Here is a 24526-nt window from a genome sequence, read left to right on the forward strand (position 1 = left end):
TTTCTACCATTTAGATGTAAACCAGTTATTTAATGTTTCTGGGTCTATTACCTTCCGCACACCTTCAGATAAAATATGAAATTAGGTACAAGTTGTTATTTACTTATCTAACTGCAGCTTCTTGAAAAAAACCTTTTACTTACCTGCTAGGCAGAGCTAGAGCTGGGGGAGAGGAGGTCACATGATGCAATAAAGGATCAAGGTTTACCAGAAGGACGTCAGAAGTTATGCAGAGTCCAGGAGCTGATGCAGCAATCTAACATTTACCTGCTTAAAGTGTGCAGGGATACAGAAGGCTTTCCCTTGAAAACAATAAATGTTTAAAATCAAAAGCTGCATCTTTCCTTATTTTTAAGTGCTAAAGTCCTTAACATGGAGCATGTTTTGTTGAAGTTCTCTAAATGTTTAATGATGACTGGGAAGTCAATTTCATTTGGATACCTTCAGGGTTCTCCTGTATTCTTCATACATGGTATCTATATGAATGTGTGCTGAGAGGAACAATCAGATTTAATAATTGTGGATAGTGAGTTGCCCACCATCTAAGAGCCAGAATTAATATCTCTACCCTCCATTTAGCTATTTCTATCTCTATTTTTGTATTTCTTTCTCTCCACCCCCCACCCAGACTTCTCCAGCAAACCTTTAAAATATGGTCATTTCCTCAGAATAGAATCCACTCTAGCTGGTTTAGGCAAAAGGGATTAATTTTTTTTTTCACAGAGCATTAAAAGGTTTACAAATCACTTGAGAGACAAACAGTCTCTAGGTTGAGCATCCAGGAGAAATGTCCAAAGCCACAAGACACAACTGGGCACCTCTGAGACCAGTTGACTCTGCCATGATAGGAAGTACCATAGTGGCTGCTGGCCATTTACCCAGCAGCTACTACCATCACAGCTCATGCTTCTCTCCCCACTTCCTTCAGTTCTAAATTCAGTTCTCATGAATACATCTCTTTGGTAGAACCTGAATCATATTCAGAACACTAATTTCATTGAAGTCTGAAAAGTGTTAGTTTTAGCTTTCCAGGCTCAGCTGTTTAGCAAGAAAGTTGAGATGATCACTGAATAGCTAAAACTACAGGATCAGCCATAATAAGCACAACAAAATGGGCACACATTTCAAATTCATTCAAATCAGCCTATGGAATCCTAGCTTTTGGCCATTCCTAGAACGTCACTCCAATACTACATACACTAAGTTACACATTTGCTGAGGCCTCACTCCTTCTAGACATGCTAAGTTTTCATCATCCATTTTCCTCACTCTTCCAGACCTATCTTGTACATTTCCTCAGATCCTCCTGGGCCTCATCTACCCTCAAGCCCAGACTGTTGCTTGCCCAGAGTCCTGATCAGAGGAGCTCAGCAATGGTTGATTGACTCATGCCATTCCAATGGTCATAAAACTCAGAAGACTCAGCATCTCTCACCCTGGTTTTTGCAGCCTTCCCTGCAAATCCTGGGAAGAAAAAGCCAGGCTTTGACATGGCCTCCGTACCTCTCATCACAGCAGAAACAGCAGCAGCTCCAGTAACTAAGTTGGAGTTAGTTACTAACCCAGCAGCTGTCTGGAGGGAAGATGTGCAAGTTAACACTTTGTTAGGTCAAGTAGGCATGAGAAACAGGAGATGGAAAGAAGCCAGTAGATAGATTCTTCGCCCTTCTTTCCACCAAAGAATTTTTCTAAGGTGCCGTGAATTCATGAATCTCTCTGGAGATGTTCAGTGTAACTGAGTAACCATTTAAATTTCCTATAACCAGAGCTCAATAACATGACTTTTTGTTTCCTATCCTTCCTTTTTTGTCACACTTGCTTATCTGGACTTGTACTCTACAATAAAGCATGTGCTCATAAGATTAACCTCAGACTCTTTTCTTAGGAACCCAAGCTAAGCTACCACCTTTGCAGAGACCACTCCCTCAATGTGGAGTGACAGTTCGTCTTCATCAGCCCACATATAACTTCTCTTCAAAAATCTGTCTCAAGATATTCCCTTGCACAGGAGCCCATACTTCACTAATTATTTCATTACCTCTTGTCTTACCTCCTTCACTCTGTGTTTTTCTGAATATTTTTGTGATCATATTAACTTGTACTTTTCTTCACATAGTTTGCACATATTATGCATGATTTTCCCCCATCCTCGAGCTGGTCAGAACATAGACTTTTTTTTTTTTACCATATGTTTTCTCAGTTGCACTTATGCAAAGGCTTTACAACAAGAGAGTGCCCAATGTGAATACAGTTATGGAGGTATCCACCCACCCTCCAGGTTCTGCCTTACTTCAGTCAGCATTTTTTCCAAGCATGCTTTGCCTTCCTGATGCAGCTGCAGGCTTTCCAAGGCCAGTCTGCTATACCTCTCTACTGGGGCCCTGTCCCACAATCACAATTATTCTCCTCATCCTTGTGCATAGTTCTCTTTCCACTGCTCCAGCCTAAGAAAAAAAGAAAGAAAGAAAGAAAAACACTTGTTCTGGGTCCTGTTCTTGATTGCCTGGCTGATAAGTGATTTATGCCCAGTTATTAATGACTAAAAGGGTAACTCCCAGGGCAATATTGATATATTTAAGGACATCCTATGAACAGATGCCTTAAACCAAAGTGAGCTTACTCTAAAAACTGTAGTTTAATGGAGGAAAACCTTCTGAGCAAGATAATTTTAATTAATAATTGCACCATCAATTTTCAACATTCTAGAACTCTAGTAGATCATACTACAGACTCTTATGTACCCAAACGCCAATATTTTGTTAGTGTGGTATTCATTATTTTAACATTTTTAAAACCTTGAGACATGAATTATTTGTGCTTTGAGAATTACCAGAGAGTTAAACCCAGCATTAAAAGAGAGACCTTACGATCTCTCAAGGCCTCTGAGCTAGAAAGCGAAGATGACTGGGACAGTAGCCCAAATTTTCCCAGATTAAATTCACCCTAGTTCTACTTCCTGAAAGAAGGTTTAAAAAACAAAAAAAAAAAACAATTTTCCCTGAATATTTAATGAAATAGGACCTCCTTAAAGGACAATTATAAGGAAAAAGGAGTCCGTCTTACTCTCAATATAAGGCTGCCTCCAATGGGGTGAGATTGATAGCTAAAACAGTCAGTGTTTGGTGGTAGAAGCTCTTGCCTGTCTGATGGATTTGTTTTGTTTCAAAAAAAGGCTATTTCACAGCAAAAGCTAAGAACCAGGCATCCAGTAAGCTGACTTCTGGGCCTTAATAACAAAAACTACAACTGTCAATAAAGATATCGTAGTCTTTAATACAATAAAAATAAAAATTTCTAAAAGATCATCTTTATACTCTCACAAAAAGATGGAATCATTTGTAAATAAAAGTTCCAGAGGAAGATATTTGGACTTAGTTGCTTTTTGTCTCGTCACTATTTTTCTGTCTATTTTAAATTATGGAAAGTGTTTCTAGTGGCTAGAAGAATATGCCCCAAAATGAGGCTCACCATCAAAGATAACACCATTGATACACGTTGTTCTTAAGACCATATTTGCCAGAAAATCCAATTTAATTCATTTTCAATTTTCAGGATTCATTTTCTTCATTTTGTGCAATGTTTACTTTATTTTATATACTTTTGTATTGCTTTTTATCCTGCTAATTCAAACTATAATAGATGGTTAATGTTTACATTTTGAAATTTAAGTTATAGTCAATAATGTAATATTTAGTTTAAATGATTTTTTAATTTTTCTGAATTCTGAAGTTTTTAAACAATGGGTGTTAAAATGAGTATTTACATACATCATGAGATACATATGAAAATACCAATATTGTGATTTTGCTCCAATAGTGTTATCATGACTTTCTATGGATCATCTCAATACTGCTGCGTAAATGATCACCAACCTTGGTCAAATGTGCAAATGAATGTTGAGTTCACTATTTCTGGTGTCCTTTTGACTTTCCCAATGCCTTCCTTCTGAACAACAGTACTTTATGTCTTCTTAGGGGTGTCTTCTGACTCTGCAACCTTGGAAACGGGACAACAGCTATTCCTTAAGCTTCAGCTATGTGCCTAGCACTGTGTGACATGTTTTCTATAATCATCTATTTACTCTTCACAATAACTCGATGTGGTCCTTGTCAAAATCCCTATTTTACAGGTGAGGCAATGGATGCTGCATGGGGTTGGAAAACACATAAAATATCACATTACTGGGAGCCGCTCTGGGTCCCCTGGCTCCAAAGCCAGTGTCCTCTCTCTTCTACTTCACCACATCTGGTCTCCTCTTTGTGTTATAAGCGTGTAGAAATTACTTTGTTTGCAAACCAGCACAAGACACTTTGACTTTAATAACAAAGTATTTTTCTAGTAATTAAATAATATTTTATCTTAACCAAATTGGAAACGAGACTAGATGATTAGATGACCTTTGTAATCTCCTCAATCCCTGGCGGGTAAAGTGGGACTGTCCAGAAAAGGTCAAAGAAGGCAAATGCCCAGCGCAGCAAAAGGCATATGGTCAAATAACACAGAAAAACGTCCCTTCTTGGGGGAAATGAAGACTTGAAGGCATAATAAGGGCATTATGCTTTATCTAAAGCAAAAATACAAATTGAATATCTTATTCGCTCTTTGATAGCAAAACATACGTAGATATTTTCTGAACATTTATTATCTCTAGGTGACTAGAATAATATCTACCATTTGTGGAGCACTACCTGCTTGTCTAAACCCCTTGCATTTGTCAGCAATTTATTGAAAACTGAACTCAGCAGGGTTCAAACCTGAGAAGGTTTTTTTCTCCTATTGTGGCTGTAACATGCTCTGTCGAATCTCCCTTTCCCAAGACTTCATGGCTTCTCCAGTAAATGCCAATTTTGTGACCTTTTTAGGTTGGAAAAGAGGCAATCCAGTGCCATCCACTTCAGTTTCTTGTCCAATTCAAATGTCCATCTCCTCCCCAGGACACAGTGGCAGGGAGAGGAGGCTACTCTTAACTCTTTCCCCTCCCTCTGGCATTTTCTGAGCCCTTTCTATGTTGAGGAAGAAGAGAGAATTCTCAAAGGCAGCAGAAATGTTTTGCTTACCAGTTGTTGTTGTGACCTCTGTCCTCCATGTAGCAGGCAGTCTCTTCATTGCACAACCTCCTTTCATAGGAAATCGACTCCTGTAGACCTCTTCCAGTCTCCTTATTTCCTACATAACTCACCTTACAGGCTTTTGCTGCTGGGGTCTCTTCTCTTAGTAAGTCACAATCTAGGATGAACTTGCTTCACAATAGTTCAAGCCTGGTACCTTTGTAGTATCTACTTGACATACGGAAGACTCATGCATCTTTTTTCTACCAGACAATGGGAGTGTGCCTCATTGCCCTATTGCTCATTTTCTCTCTCTTGAGTTCTGTCCCTATATTATTTCCTACTGCTGGAGTAAGCAAAAAGAATACTACAGATCCATGACATGAGTAGGTATCCAACTGAAAAATGAGATTTCAGGCTCAACTTATTGCAGGCAACCCCCAATCATTAAAAATATTTTCCTTAGAATACTCCATTGGATTATGCATAAGGAGCACTGAGAAAGAGTAAAAGGAAAAGACACAGAACCCTTTCTGAGGCTGAAGATTTACAATTCAATAGTCCCCTCAAGATTAGTGAGTACAGTGGTAAGCGGAGTAGCAGAATGAATTTGCCTCTTAATGACTGGTGTTTACCAATCATCTATTTGCCTCCTAATTTTCACCTATTTGTCTCTAACTTTGGAGCCAAGTAGACAATTATGAGACAAAAAAAAAAAATTCCACTTAGTATCCTATTACACGTAACTCTGAAAGATAGGCATTGTTATGCCTTGGGAGGTAGATTGCAAATAATAATTACTGTTACTTTTTGAGGGCAGGAGAATTTCCATCACCTCACAGCGTGCTTGGCCTATATAGGGCTCAATAAATATTTATTAAATGACTACATAGAGTGAATGAATAGCTCAAGGTCATACTTAGGAAATGGTGAACTGGAGTTCAAATCCTTTTCTTTCTTACCATCAATATCTCTCTAAACAAAATGTCATCCTAACACTAATGCTGATTAAAGCCATAGTACAGTGTCATATAAGAGTTTCTTCAGTCTAACTCAGTCATACCTTTCAGTGAAATAACCCATTTCTCTCCTCATATTGGAATCCAGTCCTGGGATGGTTCCACACACATGTGAAACCAATTAGCAGGTCCTAATGAGAGGTGACAGCATGCTGGCAGCCCTTACAGCCCTCGCTCACTCTTGGGGCCTCCTCTGCCTGGGCTCCCACTTTGGCGGCACTTGGGGAGCCCTTCAGCCCACCGCTGCACTGTGGGAGCCCTTTTCTGGGCTGGCCAAGGCGGGAGCGGGCTCCCTCAGCTTGCGGGGAGGTGTGCAGGGAGAGGCGGGAGCGGGAACCGGGGCTGCGTGCTGCGCTTGCGGGCCAGCTAGAGTTCCGGGTGGGCGTGGGCTTGGCGGGCCCCACACTCGAAGCGGCCGGCCGGCCGGCCAGCCCTGCCCACCCCCGGGCAATGAGGGGCTTAGCACCCGGGCCAGTGGCTGCGGAGGGTGTACTGGGTCCCCCAGCAGTGCCGGCCCACCGGCACTGCGCTGGATTTCTCGCTGGGCCTTAGCTGCCTCCCCGCGGGGCAGGGCTCCGGACCGGCAGCCCGCCATGCGTGAGCCTCTCTGCTCCATGGGCTCCTGTGTGGCAGGGGCCTCCCCGACAAGCGCCGTCCCCTGCTCCACGGCGCCCAGTCCCATCGACCACCCAAGGGCTGAGGAGGGCGGGCACACGATGCAGGACTGGCAGGCAGCTCCACCTGCAGCCCCGGTGTGGGATCCACTGGGTGAAGCCAGCTGGGTACCTGACTCTGGTGGGGACTTGGAGAACCTTTGTGTGGACACTGTTTATCTAGCTAATCTAGTGGGGACGTGGAGAACCTTTGTGTCTAGCTCAGGAATTGTAAACGCACCAATCAGCGCCCTGTCAAAACAGACCACTTGGCTCTACCAATCAGCAGGATGGGGTGGGGCCAGATAAGAGAATAAAAGCAGGCTGCCCGAGCAAGCAGTGGCAACTCGGTCATCCCCTTCCAGACTGTGGAAGATTTGTTCTTTTGCTCTTTGCAATAAATCTTGCTGCTGCTCGGTCTTTGGGTCCACACTGCGTTTATGAGCTGTAACACTCACCGTGAAGGTCTGCAGCTTCACTCCTGAAGCCAACGAAACCAGGAACCCACCGGGAGGAAGAAACTCCAGACGAGCCACCTTAAGAGCTGTAACACTCACCACGAAGGTCCACAGCTTCACTCCTGAGCCAGTGAGACCACGAACCCACCAGAAGGAAGAAACTCCGAACACATCCGGACATCAGAGCGAACAAACTCCGGACACGCCGCCTTTAAGAACTGCTAACACTCACCGCGAGGGTCCGCGGCTTCATTGTTGAAGTCAGTGAGACCAAGAACCCACCAATTCTGGACACACTAAGCCTAGAATGAGCTTATTGTGCCTGGGTTTTACATTCTATATTTTGCGGTTGCATATGGTTGGTGAAATCTCTCCATGGCAAAATCCCTGACATTCACAAGTATTATTTTCCCCTGAGCTTTTCTATTTTCAGTTGCTTAATAAACAATAAGGATCTGTGTGACATTTATCATGTCAATTGCCATAGGTTCTCAAATTCAGTCATATAAAGGCTGGTTGGTTATTTTAGGGACTTTAAACAAAAAGTATTGGACAGATGGATAGATGCATGGATAGATGGAATGGACTAAATACCTACATTTCAGGGAATTGATACCTTATGAATGCATCTTGATTAATGGCAATTTCATAAGCCAAAAAAGCAGTTGAGTCTCAGAAACTTGGAGAACTATTCAAACAGCTTTAAAACAAAAAGCTGTACCCTATATAAATACAAGGGATATGTGAATAACTCATTTAAGGTGCTTTATTTAAAAACTGGTCAGGCGCAGTGGCTCATGCTTGTAATCCCAGCATTTAGGGAGGCCAAGCCGAGTGGATGTCCCGAGGTGAGGAGTTTGAGACCAGCCTGGCCAATAAGGCAAAACCGTGTGTCTACTAAAAATTCAAAAATTAGCCTGGCATGGTGGCATGCGCTTGTAGTCCCAGCTACTCGGGAGGCTGAGGCAGGAGAATTGCTTGAACCTGGTAGTTGGAGGTTGCAGTGAGCCAAGATCACACCATTGCACTCCAGCCTGCGTGACAAAAGCGAGACTTTTATTTAAAAACGCATGGTTGATTCTTCCCAGTATTATTATAGTGGAAAAAACATGGTAAATATTTAATTTTAGAGCTGGGGCCAAGTTGAAGACACCAAGGATTTAAGAAAACTTTGGGGAAGGGGTTGGAAAGACATCCTGTACATGGAAGAGAAGAGTCAAGTTTTTTCTCAACATTGCCTGCACTGGCTGAATTTCAAGTAACCTTTGCTGTCCTTGCTGAAGCTAAAGCAGAGGACTAACGAGGAACAGCAACAACTCAGACTCTTCCTGGGCAAATGGAAAAAGTTGTTGACTATTTTCCTTGGGTTCTACCTCAAAGATCCACGGCCTGAGTCTCTGAGATGCAAAACAAATGCAAGCAGAAGGAACATATTTGCATTTGGGTTTGGACAAGATTACAGGTGCCCAAAGAGGTATAGCGAGCTCCAGCAATAATTTTTCGACTGATCAAGAGATTGAGAAGTGCAGGGAAACAGTTTCAGGCTTGCTTTTGAAGGCTAGAGGAACACAGAGGGGCGGTAATAACTCAGCACCACACAGTGTCCCCTTCCGAGACAGGAGAGAAGCCTTGCTTGTCTATTCTTGGCACAGATCAGACTCTCTTATAAGTTTCTGGCAACCTCCCAGAGAGAACGGCGCGTTCCCTGCTGAGTGTATAAAGGGCTTGGAAAACATGTTTGTGTGTGCAACCCTGTGGGCAGGGCCTGGCTTAGTCTCTCTGTGTCACGTACTTCCTCTCTGGAGTGTCAGGAGGCAGCCTTGGACTTTTAGACCTGCTGTGCAAGTCTTCAGAAGCTAAGATAGTCCCCAGGTCCAGTCTGTGTACGTTGCTGTGTTTCCATCATCATGGAAGAGATAAATTTTTAGGGAACCGGGATGTTCCTGTAAACCATGGTTCATAAAGTATTCTGTTGCAAGGAGTAAATACAGGTTCGATTTCAGCTAACCTCCTATTATGGTCACAAAGCCTTCCTTTGGAAACTTGCACCTGTTTTGCCCAGTGAGATTTGGCCAGGCATGATTACTCACCCTGTGGGAACTAAGATAACACAGATTAACACCAGTGCTCCTTGCTGCCATCTTGGAGCTAGTGACTCACTTCCTGCTCTTCAAACTCCCTTTTCAGAAGAGTGAAATTTGAGCAGAAGGAAGGATTAGTCAGCTTGGCCTGACAAGCCCCTAAGGAAGCTCCTAGGGTTTCCAGTAAATAGAAAAGGGGTCTTTAGAGAAATCGTGAGCTCCTAGACCCTCTGGGCAGGCAACCTAGGTCCACCTGTCAGAGTCTAATAACAAACAGCAACCAAAATATTTTAGAGTATCTTAAAAACAGACTGTAAGATTTCATCATTACAGACCTGTTCTTGTGAACAACGTAAATCCATTTTAAAAATGGAGTCTCGGCCCGGCGCGGTGGCTCACGCCTATAATCCCAGCACTTTGGGAGCCCAAGGCGGGCGGATCACGAAGTCAGGAGATCGAGACCATCCTGGCGAACACGGTGAAACCCCGTCTCTACTAAAAATACAAAAAAATTAGCCAGGCGTGATGGCGGGCACCTGTAGTCCCAGCTACTAGGGAGGCTGAGGCAGGAGAATGGCGTGAACCCGGGAGGCGGAGCTTGCAGTGAGCGGAGATCGCACCACTGCACTGCAGCCTGGGCGACAGGGCGAGACTCCATCTCAAAAAAAAAAAAAAAAAAAAAAAAAAAAATGGAGTCTCCTATGGAACTTTCTGGAATGGAATCTAGTGAAATTTCTCCATCTTCCAATATTTCAGGCACTTTAACCACTTTCTTAATATGGTCTAGCACTGTAGTTACCAAGTGCACTCTCTTTCTATATCCCCATCCTCCCGTAACTCTCTCCTAAGTGTCAGGGATTTACTGGACATCCCCATCCTGCTATCCCATAAGCCCCTCAAAATCAACATGTCCAAAATTAATTTTGTCATAAGAAACAGGATAGCATAATGGTTTTAAAACAAAGCAAAACACACAGGCATTGGTATGCAAGTGATTGAGTTTGAATTCTGCCTCTACCTTTAATTACCTGTGAGATCCTAGGCAATTGCATAATCTGTCTATACTACAGTTTAATCGTCCATAAAATAAAAATAATAGTATTTTCCTCATAGGGTTATAGTAAGAATTAAATACATTAAAGCATGTAAAGGAATTAGCATCATTATATTTTCCACGTCAGGTTTGCTATAAATAAGAGTTTAAAAATGAATGAAGCAACACAGTCAATGCTTAATCTAATACTTAGTCAAGCTACTGATAACAAAAAACTCAAAACATGAAATACAGATTTGAGAAGTCCAGATTTCAGCAGCAATTTTGATAATTAGTAACTAGACCTTGATTGAGTAACATAACTTTTCTAGTCCTCATTTCCTCATAGTCAAAATAGGGATGGCACTAATAGCTACCAACTGTGGGGTGTTGACTATGTGTTAGGTACCATTGCTGAGTACTTTATAAGCGTTACAAATAATAACACAAAAGTTTAGTAATCATTTGGGAATAATCACTGATGGACAATATAACATTCATTCATTCTTAAAACAGTATACACTGAATGACTATTAAATGCTAGGAGTTGAGATACAAAGGGAACAAATGACAAACTATTCCAACAGACAGTTCACCAAAGAAGATACACAAATAGCAAATAAGCAAGTGAAAAGCTGTTTAACGTCATTAGCCGTCAGAGAAATACAAATGAAAAGTACAGAGACTTATCACTATTCACCTATCAGAATGGCTAAAATTAAAAAGACTTACATCACCAACTATTGACAAGAATGACAGTAACCGGAACTCTCATATTGCTGGTAGAAATGCAAACATGTACATCACTTTGGAAAACAGTTTGGTACTTTCTTGTAAAATTAAAGTGGCTGACCTTGAATTTCACTTCTAGATATTTGCCCAAGGGAAATGGAAACATGCCCACAAAAAAGATTTGAGCAAGAGTGTTTACAGCATATTCGTCCATTGTATTAGTCAAGGCTCTCCAAAGAAACAGAACCAGTAGGTTATATATACATAGAAAGAGAGATGAAAAATATGTTAAGAAATTGGCTCAGATGATTATAGGGACTAACAAGTTTGAAATCTGCAGGGGAAGCCAGCAGGCTGGAGACCCAGGGAAGAGTTAATGTTTCAGTCATGAATCTGAAGACAATCTGGAGGCAGAATTCCCACTTTCTCAGGGGACCTCAGTCTTTTTCTTGTAAGGCATTCAACCGATGGGATGAGAACAAACCCCATATTATGGAGAGTGATCTGCTTTACTCAAAACCTATTAACTTAAATGTTTATTACTTCTAAAAAATATTTCCACAGCAACATCTAAACTGATGTTTAACCAAATATCTGGATACACATAGCCTAGCCAAGTTAACACACAAAACTAACCCTCGCATCTATTATTACCCTAAGCTGGAAATAACCCAAATCTTCATCGCTAGGAGAATGCATAAATATTTATTTTGGTATATTCACAGGATGGAACACGATTAAGCAATAAAGAAGTATAAACTACTAATATATGCAAAATATGGATGAATCTCCAAAATATTATGTTAAGAGAATGAAGCCAAACACATAAGAATATATGCTGTATAATTCTGTTTTTGTGAAGTTCAAAACCAAGTAAACCTAACCCATGGTGATAGAAACAGTACAGTGGTTGCCTGTGGGAGATAGGAATTTACTAGAAAGAGACAAAAGGATACATGAAGATATTCTGGGGTAATAAGTGTATTGTTTACCTTGATTAAAGTGTTGATTACAAGGGTATATACATTTGCAATCATTCATATAATTATCTATTTTAAAGTTGTGTATTTCACTATTGGTAAATTGTACCTTAATCTTTTAAAAAACTGAAGAGATTGCAGTTCCTTCTTTTAAGGAGGTTACAGCCTGGTGGTAGAGACTGGCAGACAGGCATTTACAACATAGTATAAGTGAGGTACTTAACCTAATTCACCTATTAAAGCTTTTAAAAGGGGACGTGGGAAATTGGAGTGGTATTTTTGAAAGCACCCCAGGTATCTGAATGTGCAGACTCATCCGTTTCCCAATGAAGGCCAAGACTTTGCCATTATTCACCTTTGAATCCACAGCAGGTACAGAGTCCAGTTCAATAAATATTTGTTGAATAAATGGCAAAATTCTATGCTTCTCCTGACCAAAGAAAACCAAAAGTGAAATCCTGTGCCGGCAGCCCTGCCTTCTAACTCCATCCAGCTTTTTATTTACACAATTCGAGACCAAGAGCCTGTGAGAGGATTGAGAATGAAATCCAAGGATGACAAATGTATTTCACCTTGCCTATCAACTCTAAGCAATTGGAAGTAACAGTCCTTACACTGTACTGAGAAGAACTCTGCGGCTGAGTCTGGGCTCAAAAGGAGAGAATATTTTGGTTGGTTATTATTGTCTGCCGTAGGTGTAAAAAATAACACACCCCACTTTTGCCATCCCTGAAGAGCTCAAATTCAAGCACCACGTAATATCAAAATAAGATACAGACACAGCATATGTTCAATGAGTCAACCTTGCTCCAACGCAGAAAAAAAATATTTAAGAATCATTGGAAACTAAATCAAATATCTACACATTGAAAGAGGGCCCATATTAATTTATTTAGATGCGGCCCATGTCTACAAATGGGCAGATTTCCTTCAGTGGGCTGGAACTGGAATATCACTGAATATCTATTCATATGCTCACATATTTTTGTTAGATATGTGTGTGTCTAACCATTTGTGGAATGTGCAGGGTCTACAAGTCAGTCACTTACAGAAATCTAGAATTCAAGCAGGGTGGGACTATAATAATAATTACAATTTATTAAAAGTTAACCAGGTGCCTGACATTGTACTAAACAATTATTGCTCCTAGTTACAAAGGTGGGAACTGGGCCTCAGAAAATATTAAGTGGCAGGGAGGAGTTCCAACTCTGGCATGTCTGATTCTATGCATTACTCTGTTTGGCTACCTATTCAGCTATATTATCTCAATAACTAATTCTTTTATGATTTTCCAGAAGGGAGCAACTCTGTGACCATACTGGTGGAGATGTCTGACTATGTGCAAAAGTGCATGGGACACCTGTGACCCAGATGGCATGATTAGGCTTCTCTGGCATTGCCTGGGATGGGCAGAAACATGCATATCTCATTTTGGAGGCTTTTCTCCTGTCTCTTTGGTAGTTTTTGATCCTAGCTTGGTCCTGATCTGTCACCTGTAATCTATTGCTAGAAAGACAACAAACACTATTCTTGCCAGTTGTTGACAGACCCTAAGAATATATCAACATTTACTCTATATAAGTACATGCTCACACTGAGATTCTAGCCACGAAGAAGCAAAACAAAAACAAAAACAAAACCACACCTAGGAATGAGAACAAGAAACAATAAGGGAAGGGAGAAATGGAGAGAATGTGAAAGAGACAGAAAGAAAAACAGGGAGGAAGAAAGAAAGAAGGGAAATTGAAAGAATGGAATTACTAATGAAATTGTCTATTTCAGTGCTATACAGAGAGGAACTAACTGCAATGTTGTTTTTTTCCTTCCAGATTATGTAACCACAGGACAGAAACCTATGGTTCTAAAATCATTTCCTGATACCCAGATCTCTTTCCAATGAAGGGAAGAGCAAAATTATTTGAAACTGTAACCAGGAGATTAAAGTAAGGTGCCATAGAATACCTATTTACCTTTCTTGATCTTTCTGGTTTAATTTTCTTCAAGACGGCCTTTAGAAATGAAAGCTGTCTGTAATTCCATAGCTGTGATTCACAGCAGGGAGAAAATTCTCCTACAGCGCCTCCTTCAGGCCAAACTGCCAGGAGCAATGAACCCTTAACAAAACAGCTTGGGACAGTTTGTTTCAGAGAGTGAGTCTGTACCACGGGAAAATCTTTGCAGTTAAAATGCAATAAAAAGAAAAAAAAAAAGCTGGATCTTTGGCCTGTGCACATACATGTCTGAGAAACCCTGTCATATCTGGCTGGGCACAGTGGCTCATGCCTGTAATCCCAGCACTTTGGGAGGCCGAGACAGGTGGATCACAGGAGTTTGAGACCAGCCTGGTCAGCATAGTGAAACCCCCTGTCTATCAAAAAATAGAAAAATTAGCTGGGCGTGATGGCATGTACCTGTAATCCCAGCTACTTGGGAGGCTGACATGACAGAATCCCTTGAACCCGGGAGGCGGAGGTTGCAGTGAGCCGAGATTGTGCCACTGCACTCCAGCCTAAGCAACAGAGTGAGACCCCATCTCAAAAAAATAAAATAAAATAAATAAAAATAAATAAATTCCCCCAAAGCGTCTGGAATGTCAAGTAGTTAATCACCATTACCTAAATAAAGAAATTGACACTTGAGTTAAGAAACTGACCCAAGTTCACAAAGATATTAAATGGAACAATCAAGATTAAAACTCAAGCCATTGAATTCCAAAGTCCATATATTTTTCTTTGTGCCACACTGCAGTGCTAGTTGGAGTAAACAGTTTTCAGCTTCTTTGTATTTTTGTCATAGAATTAACCAGACGTTGCTTAGGAACAATTTGCTGATGCCTGTGTTTTCCTTGATGGATCATCCTAAGAGACCTTTTGTTGTCCATCTGACTTCAGCAGTATTTGGAGTCCTGGGATCCCTGAAAGACTGTAATGACGTCAGTGCTTCAGTGAATAATTCAGCACTTGAACACTGCCATGTTGAGAAGTATAAGCAGTCCTAGACCTCCAAATTTTGCTCTGTTCTGTCATTTTCTGATGCCCTGGAAGAAACATTTCTTTCTTTTTTTAATGCAATTTTTAAAATCTTTAGCTTTTGATAAAAAGAAAAAGTAAGGCTATCATCCCCTTTGTTGCTCCAGAGTAAATTATTCCATATGATTGGAGTGTTTTACATGAGAAGGGAGGGTTAATTAGTGTCATTTTTACATATTTTTTCAGATCTAAAGGATCAGAATTGTATTTGGGGGTGGCATGGAAGAAAAGAGTAATGATAAAGGCAATTACCTGGTATTAAACATCATGACGGTGCTCTGAAAATGATGAATACCCTGTAAATGTTACATGGTTGTATCATTATTGTTACTGCTATAAAAATTATAAGGTTGGAAAAAGTATAATTATGATGATAATAATATTCATTGATTCCCCATGGTGCTTCCCCACTCTTTGAGACATTTCATAATTTCATCCCACTCAGCTCTTCCAACCTCATCCTCTGCTCCTCACACACAACAAATGTTCATCTACATGCATCAAGTTACTCTAACTGACAGTGGTGAATACTCAGTGTATACTCCAGCTCTCACCCTTTGTCAGGGATACTCACTTTTAAATTCCCTCCCAAACCCCAGGGTCTTACTGTTACCCAAACTATTACCTAAACCCCACCCCTCTTCAGGTCACAGATCAAGTCCACCTGCCTTCCCTGGTCCATAGTGGCTTCTATCTGCCCTCGACTCCAATAGCACTTACCATCCCGACCACCGCCCAGGCTGTCACGGACTTGTCACAGTGTTTTTTGTGTGTGCATCAGTCAGATCCCTAGAGGAAATGGAGGACACACTCAGTAGGGGTGACTGAAAAGAAACTAATTAAGGGCTATCTGTGGAAGTGTAGGTAGGGAGCCAGGAAGGGCCCCAATCTTCTGCCGATCTTCCCATGGACTGAACCCTCTAGGAAGCCAGGCGACAGGAAGTCAGTTGATACAGTCTGTGAAAGTCATTCTGCCAAGACCCAGAGCAGGGTAGAGAGAGGATCCTTGTTTAGAGAATGGGCAGCTCATTTTGTATGTCTTGCTTCCTGAATCAAATTATTCGTAATCTATATTGGTTCCCAACCACTTGTCAGTCAAATACTGACTTTCAGCTTCCACCACATCTGGAACAGGACAAGGAGTGAATGTTTGCCTTTGTGCCTCTCAGCAGGTGTGTCTTGGCTCCTGGATCTTGAGAAGGACCTCAGTACCTACCTTCTACATCTGAGGCTGCCTTACACACCCCAGCATGATAGCTGTTTTGTCCATTTTTCTCTGCTTAGTAAGCACTGAAAACTAATCCAGGCTGTCTTTAAGAAATACAAGGTGGCTATTTTATTTCTATAACTGGATTCAGCATATATTTGCAGAGTGGTTATCCAATATCATTGAGACATAGCTCTTTCTGAGAAAACAGAAAGCCAATTAGTAAAGAAGAAATTTAAGTTCACTTAAACGACTTAGTGTCGCTTTTTTAACAACAACTGCTGGCCAGGCGCGGTGGCTTACACCCATAATCCCAGCACTTTGGGAGGCCAAGGTGGGTGGATCATTTGAGGTCAGGAGTTCGAGACCATCCTGGCCAACATGGTGAAACCCTGCCTCTACTAAAAATACAAAAATTAGCCAGACATGGTGGCAGGCGCCTGTAGTCCCAGCTACTTGGGAGGCTGAGGCAGGAAAATCGCTTGAACCTGGGAGGTGGAGATTGCAACGAGCCGAGATCGTGCCATGGCACTCCAGCTTGGGTAACAGAGCAAGACTCTGTCTCAAAACAAAGAAACAAACAAACAACAACAACAAAAAACCAGTTTTGGGGGATGTTTTTGCATACATTGTTTTTCATTGATGGCAGATATGATCAAACATGAACAAAGCAACTTATCACTGAAATGTAAGTTTTGAAAATCCTTTCTGATGAACCAAATGGCTCAGTTAGACAGCATCTAATTTTTTTAAAAAACTGTGTAGTTTTTATCCTTATTTCTAAATAAAAACAAATAAACCAAAACCTTGAGCTACTAAAAATGAATCTTAAAGTGACTTGGTAACAACACTACTCTTCTTCTTCCCACATTTATCAGAGAACTACACAGGTAGTAATACCGAATAAAGTTTTTGTGTGTTTTTTTTTTTTTACAGTCAAGGTCTCACTCTGTTGCCCAGGTTGGAATACAGTGGTGTGATCATAGGTCACTGTAAACTTGAACTCTTGGGCTCAAGTGATTTTCCTGCCTCAGCCTCCGGAGGAGCTGGGACTACAGGCATGTGCCACCACACCCAGCTAAGAGAATAAATTCTTGCATGTCAAAAAATAAATGAATAAAATTATTCTACCCTCTGCTCATTCATTCTGATACCCAATGACCCTCCCTGCTAGGGATCTCATTGCTAATCTATGTCCTGCTACAAAATTCATCTCCTCCTTCTCTTTCCCCCACTGAAGATGGAAACAGCTGCAAAATCAGCTCCATATATGATACATTTTCAAGTGACTAAATTTTTCCATAGTAAAATAGATCATTGCGTCTATTTTACTACTTATAAAAATACAAAGATGCAAAAATTAATTGGTTGGCATGTTTACTAATCCCCCACTCAGTGGAGAATTTCTATCCCTACTCCCTACCTCAAAAAAGCCCAAGAAGGTCAGGGACCTGGTTTGTCTTGTTCCCCCGTGGATTCCCAGCTGTCATCAAAGTGCTGACACAGTACAAGCTCACCCAACAGTTCCCAAAGTGAATAGAAATCTACAATGTATCACCTGCAGCTACAGATTCACTCTAAGGATATACTACTCCACTGGTGGAAGCCTATCTCTACAATATAATGATTATGACAAAAGCAAGGACATTAATATCAATAAAATGCTACTGAGTGTCATGGTCTGCTCTACATGTTTTAATCTGTTAATAACTTAACCCTCAAAACAATCCTATAAAAGTCCTATGAAGTAGGCACCGTGACTATTCTCATTTTACAAATGAAAAAACTGAGGCCTGGAGCAGGTGTGTCATTTTCCCTATATTATGAGTCAGATAAAGAGGGGACCCAGACAGAGAGCATCAGAGCCAAACTTCCAAACACCTAACTGTAATGCATCTACTTTATCCTCCTAAAGAAAGTAACAGGAATTCCTTCCAGATACTAGCTGTGGTGTTTGTGTTTCAAAGAAAATGGGTGAATAGTTGAATTCATTTGTAAAAGTTTGGAAAGTGTACCAACTTAGAACTTTGTAAGTTCTTCACAAACAATCAGATGAGTAATAAAAACGTAAGACTCAGCTGTCTTTTCCAACATTGATAACCCACTGCAAATGGTTTGTTACTTTTCTTATCCCTATAATCATCGTTCGACTACTGTGTTTTTGTCACAACCCACTGGGTTTAGAATGGAAGGACAAAGTAGAGACATAACACTCGATGATTAAAAAATAGAACACAAGTATGTCTAGTTCCTAAGAAGGAGAGAAAACAAGATAAGTGATCTTTCCCTCATATCTAAGATTCTTCCTCTCATGTAAGTTTCAGAAGAGAGATTGTTTTTTTCTTCAAGACAATAGATCCTATTTACAGAAAGTTTTCTAAGAAAGTAACAAAGGCGTCATGAGGATGTAATTTCCTCTGTTGCTTTGCCCAGGGTTTAGTGGACAGTGAGAATGAAGGAAAATGAAAAACCCCAGGAGGACAGAGATGGTGAGAGGCAGAGGAGAATGATTCAGTACAATTTCTTTATTACTATTAAAACACACTTGTTCTTACAGCAAGAGGCTGCATTGTATTTGTGTTTTGGCCACAGTTACCCTTTACTTTCTTTTGAAAACATTATTTATTTACAGGCACAATCCCTGATTCTCTTTTTCTTTTTAACTGTTGATAAAAGCAATGAAATGTGTAGAGTTCTTCAGTGTCATTGCTGAAAAGTCAAAGCGGGGTTAGGAAAAAGAGTCTTATTGGTAAGTAAACACAAAGATGAAAGGAGACAGAAGAGCTTTATTTAAGTTCTCTAAATAAAAGTTCAAAGATAAGGAAAAATCACTTTAATTCCACCAATAAAAAAATTACAAACAAGTAGCCATGTATTCTACACTAGATGAACGTAAGTGTTTAAGCACAAGCAAGGTGAATAAGAAAAGTTTTCATTTCCCTGGGCGAGGAACATCTTCTCCCTTTGTCCTCAGCATCAGTTTTACTTGCCCCAAGTCAGTGCATCACAAGCTTTGCTGCTAGAATACGCCTTAAGATGCAGGGCAGCAAGCAATCCTCCAATTGTTCCAGGGTGTGATCTTGTTTTACTTTGTTAATTATTACTATTTTAAGATTTCAATAGTTTTGGGGGTACAGGTGGTTTTTGGTTACATGGATAAATTCTTTAGTGGTGAATTTTGAGATTTTAGTGCACCCATCACTGGAGCAGTGTACACTGTACCCAATATGTAGTCTTTTATCCCTCACCCCACTCTCAAGCTTCCCCTTGCAAGTCCCCATAGTCCATTATATCACTCTGGACGTCTTTGCATCCTCATTGCTTAGCTCCCACTTATAAGTGAGAACATATGGTATTTCACTTTCCATTCCTGAGTTACTTCACTTAGAATAATGGCCTCCAGCTCCATCCAAGTTGCTGCAAAAGACATTTCATTCTGTTTTAGGATGTGTTCTAATACCACTTGCTGCAAGCAAACTATTTTTTGAAAGATCAAGATTTATGTGAATAATTCATACAAATTCAGCATTCTATTCCATGATATAGATCTTGTTTTAGTACAAAATATCTCCACCAAAATATCTGAGTAAAACTGATACTTAAAAGAGATTATTGTATCCACCTATGACTTTTCTTACACAGCCCTGGGAGTAAGACAATCCCAGTTCAGAAGCACAGTCTCAACTGAGATTAACCAGTTAGGTGATCGCCAGTTAACATTAAATGGTAGCCTATTGGAATATCTGACATCATCTCTATTCAACACTCCAGCATCCAAAGTTAAATATGATGGAGAACCACACACATAAAAGAAACCTGCTCACAACTGACAGATTTGTTTGCAATTTACTTCTGCTTTAACCTCTAAAAAATGATGCTAAGAGCAATGAGCTTATCTAAAAGTGATTAGCAAGAACAAAAAAAAGTGAAGCAAAATTGACCTCATAAACCACAAGGCCCAGAGCTTAATCACCTACATTTTTCTTTCTGCAATCCACTAACTAGCAAGCCTGATTAACACACTAATCTTCCCAAGTTTCTCAAACTTTTACCATTTGCAAAAAGTCTCTCTATTTACTTTTCGTAGCCCACTGTCACTAGCAAAGTGCTCCTTATCTCTTAGCTACAATGCTATGAAATGTCAGTCTGCTACATAAAAAGACCGAAGTAATCAACTAAGTCCCCTCACACACTTTCTTTCCCCCATTTTCCTATGCTTCCTTGTCACATGCACTGGAGCCATTGAGTGTGCAATATTTTTCTGAAGGAGTCTGGGAAAGTATTAATACTAACCAAGAAACCATACCAAAATGACACACTATCTAGAAAAAACCTTAAAAATACCCTAACAAAACCAGGAGATCCCTCTACTTTACATAACCCCTTCACTCTTTAACTTCATGCTTAAAAGAAAAATCACTCTTCATGTCAGAAACACAACTTTGAAAGACAAGCATTAAAAGTGAGTCTGCACCTGTACTCTTGCCCCGTCACTTTGTATTGCAGTTAGCTGTGTGTATGTCTGCATCCTCTGCTAAATGGTGAGATCCTGGAAGGCAGGAGTCACACGGGACTCATCTTTGCATCTCCAGTCTCTGGCTCAATGATGTCCGGTTCAAATGTCCATTCTTGACTATTAACTGGACTGATGTTTCTTTCTCATTTCTAATTTGACTCCAAGATCTCCTTGTTTTGACTATGCTCATATGCCTTCATCACTGAAATAAACTTGAGTAGCTTGGTTTGGGGAGTAGGAGTTTGCAAAACTAGTGACAGTAATTACTGCTTAGCAGTAATGGGGGAAGACACCAAGTTTAAGAGGCCAATTGCAAAGCCTGCTATATGGCCATTTGAATGAGAATGTAAACATATTACTGATAAGGCACAGAATTATATTGGTTGGAAGAAAACCTGGGTCCCATTTCAGATGAGATAAGATATAAGAAGTTTTACAAAAATATTTCAGGTACTTAGTAAGAACACTATACATATTAGTTATTACTGTTCTATCAGTACATTCTGAATACATCCTTGTCTTTGAAAATTCCTTAACTTTACTTCTTCTTTATTTCCCCATACCATGATATTCTAGGATTAATGACAGTGTTTGTAAAGTGTTTTGAAATCCCTGAAGTGTTATAATCAACCCAAGTACCATTTTATTTCGGCAAACTGTGTCTACCCAGAGAGTCCACTTAAATACCTAGGATTGGGAACTGCTGTCTCATAAGGCCTAATAAATAATTCCCTCTGGCTCTAAAAGCAAGTACTTTTTCAATGACAATGGGAGGGAAAGCAAAGGAATTGCTCTATGGCATCTGTTGTGTAATGTTCTTCTAATGGCACATCTCGATAAGTGCATGAGAGTCCTTGGAGAGTTACAGCACACAGTAAAGAGAGAGTGGTAAAAATCCCAGTATTTCTGAAAAGGAAGGCAAGACAAATTAAAGTTAGCAAGGCCCCACAGTTTACATCAATAAAAATCAGCAATGCTGCAACTAACCTCTATACGTAATGGCAGCTTCCTAGGGTCTCTATTGGTGAGGCAAAAATTAAACGCAATATTGAAATGGGAGCAGTGAGGCGGTGGTATACAAGGAAAGGGGAGGGGAAATAACATTCTACAATTCAGAACCCAGGAGATAAGATAAAATATGCATGTGTGAAGTGCCTGGATGAATCTAAACCGAAATAGCAATTTTAAACACATTATGTGCTTGGTGTGATGCATATATTCAGATATTTAATGGAAGTGAAGGATTAATGCAGCTCACTCAAGTTAGGTGACTTTTAAAAGTAACACAGCCAGTAAGTAGCAGAATAAGATTACACCTAAGCCACAGACCTCCAAGCCCAGTGAACTTTGCACCCTGTGCCTGATACCTCTCCATGTGTTAGAGACAGACTTTGACATCTAAAACCAAGAACCAAGGGTGTTCAGTGGGAAGGACTGGTATACATTGGTAGCAAAGTCTGAAAGTCTGCAAGTGAGAACTTGACTCTGCCAATGGCTTTCTGTAGGACCCAAGACAGGGTTTTTAAAACTCTTTCCTGCCTAATAGTCACTTCACGATATTTAAAAGTAAATGAAATAATCTACACAAAACGCTTTAATATTCTGGTAAAAATGCTATATGAGCAATTCCAAATGTTATCATTTAACTCATCTAAATTAATGAGAAGAAAGGAAAACTACCACCTTTATATACTTAATTCAACTTGCCCTTAAATGGAGGAATTCCCCAAGACACTCCTTAATGCCACATATTTGATGGAAATATTAACTCTCAAACCTGCATTTTATAACCCTTTGTCTCATTGCATTTGAGTATGCTTTAAAGGCATTCTCAAAACCAACATTTTTATTACAATTTTCTGTACTTCTAGGGCAGTCTGGAAGTACTTGATAGTGAAAACTATTAGAAGGGAATCGATTATTTACCTCCAAGTCATCATCGGGGATAGCTCTTCTCCACTTTGTGTTCCATCTGATGTGTTCATAGGCATTGACTACAACTTCAATTGCTTTAGGACAAGAATGGCAGGCCTGTATCACCTGCAGAGGAAGCACACAGTTTCATTTGTTTGATGCACACATATGGTTCATTCATTCTGCTCACAGAGACATCAAGAATTCACAGACCAGTGGGCATGGTAGCATGTGCCTGTAATCCCAGCTACTTGGGAGACTGAGGCAGGAGGATTGCTTGAGCCCAAGAGTTCAAAGCTATCTTGGGCAACATATCAAGACCCTATCTGTAAAAAAAAAACCAGAACCCACAGACCTATTAAGCTCCCTGGAATGCTAAAACAATTTTGAGAAGTCTCACGCCTTTGAGTATTCCAGTACACTGCCACCATGGCTAATAGATGATAGATTAATAAAATCAAACCAATTTCTTTCACCTTCCACAAGCAAGTGAAAAAGAGGCACTAACAAAGAAGACGAGAATTGAAGAATTACTTTGCCTTTGTACATAATTGAAGCAATTTTGAGACAGACTGGACACAGAATACATTTCCAGCTGCCTGGGAAACTCTTCCAGCTCTACAGAACATTTTATCAAAAAATTCAATGTTAGTCAATCAACTTAGATTCACTGGTGACCACGAGGTAAAGTAAACTACAGAGTAACATGCAAGTTGAGCCAAGTTATCTTCCCAGTCCAATACCTGCAGAGGGCTGGTGTCATGTACTAAACCACACTTATTGGTATTTTACCTTTCATTAACAAATGAAAGATGACATGAAATTCAGTTAGCTCTTAGCACACTCTGTTTAACAGTTTATTAACCAACCAAAAATACTTGAAAGCTTAGTCAAGATGGCCAGAATTACCTTCAGGAGATAGAAAGATTTAGCTTTAACATTTAGATTAAACTACATGGATGTTTATACACTTAACCAACTTTTGGTGTGGCCAGTAAAAGGCATTCCTGACTCCCAGTTTAATCATCTTTCTTTCCATTGCCACCCAACAAGCAGCTCCAGCCACAGATCTGCTCTTCTAAATTTGTTCATCATGAGTTTCGTATCAGTTCCATTTTTCCCATGAAACTTCGGAGAACATAAATCAACCTTTCTGAGGGGTCCTCCTAAAGCCCCTTTCACTTGGTGTTAGGTGAGGCATTAGAAGAGAGGCATGCCTCTGCACTTAAACAACTTTCTCCAAAGACATTTCTTCCTAATTTCCCAGACCATATCAACCTCAACGTATTATTGTTGAGCAAAAGATCACAAAACCGACTTTCTCTCCATAGGGAAATGTGTTGCTCGACAACCTTCCTCATAGGTGGTCTACCATTGCCTTTTTCAGTGTAGGGTGGTAAAGACCTAATGTCTTGGGATCACAGATAAAACAGAGACAGAAAGGTTATGATCTTAATATCCAACTAAGTAAGAGTGTGCGCATGTGTGTGCATGTGCATGTGTGTGTGTGTGAGTGAGTGTGTCTGTGTGTGTTGACAGTAAAGAGGCCAACCTGGATGGAGTCAGGGCAGGGCTAAAGGTCAGAGCTGGTAAGATGAAGCCAGCTGGCAGCACATCTGGAAGTCAGCCTGAAGAGCTTGGGATTGACTTGACAGGCAAGAAGAGGTTATTATACACTCTTAACGAGAAGGGATGATATTCAACCTATCCATTCCATTAAGAAGCCTTTATTGAGCACTGGGTTTAGTACTATGACAGTAATTCTGGGAGATTTATGACCTGTTTTTTGTCTTTAAGGAGTTTACAACCTAGTTGAAGAGAAAAGACACAAATAATTTCAAAGAGTTAGAGAGCAA

At 40.3% G+C, this 24526-nt stretch overlaps 1 protein-coding gene across 1 annotated transcript in view; it reads right to left on the reverse strand.

Annotated features, from left to right (window-relative positions):
• Positions 1-18980: 18980 nt before the first annotated feature.
• The window catches only part of ASB4 (ankyrin repeat and SOCS box containing 4), a 54084-nt gene continuing 48538 nt past the window's right edge, over positions 18981-24526 (reverse strand). The window contains exons 4-5 of the mRNA XM_004045783.5: positions 22683-22796; positions 18981-21662 (exon numbers count right to left, since the gene is read on the reverse strand). Of these exons, the coding sequence (XP_004045831.1) occupies positions 21474-21662; positions 22683-22796 (303 nt within the window). The 3' untranslated portion in view covers positions 18981-21473. The remainder of the gene's footprint in view (positions 21663-22682; positions 22797-24526) is intronic.

Source organism: Gorilla gorilla, chromosome 6 (assembly GCF_029281585.2).
Source record: "Gorilla gorilla gorilla isolate KB3781 chromosome 6, NHGRI_mGorGor1-v2.1_pri, whole genome shotgun sequence".
Lineage (NCBI taxonomy): Eukaryota > Metazoa > Chordata > Mammalia > Primates > Hominidae > Gorilla > Gorilla gorilla.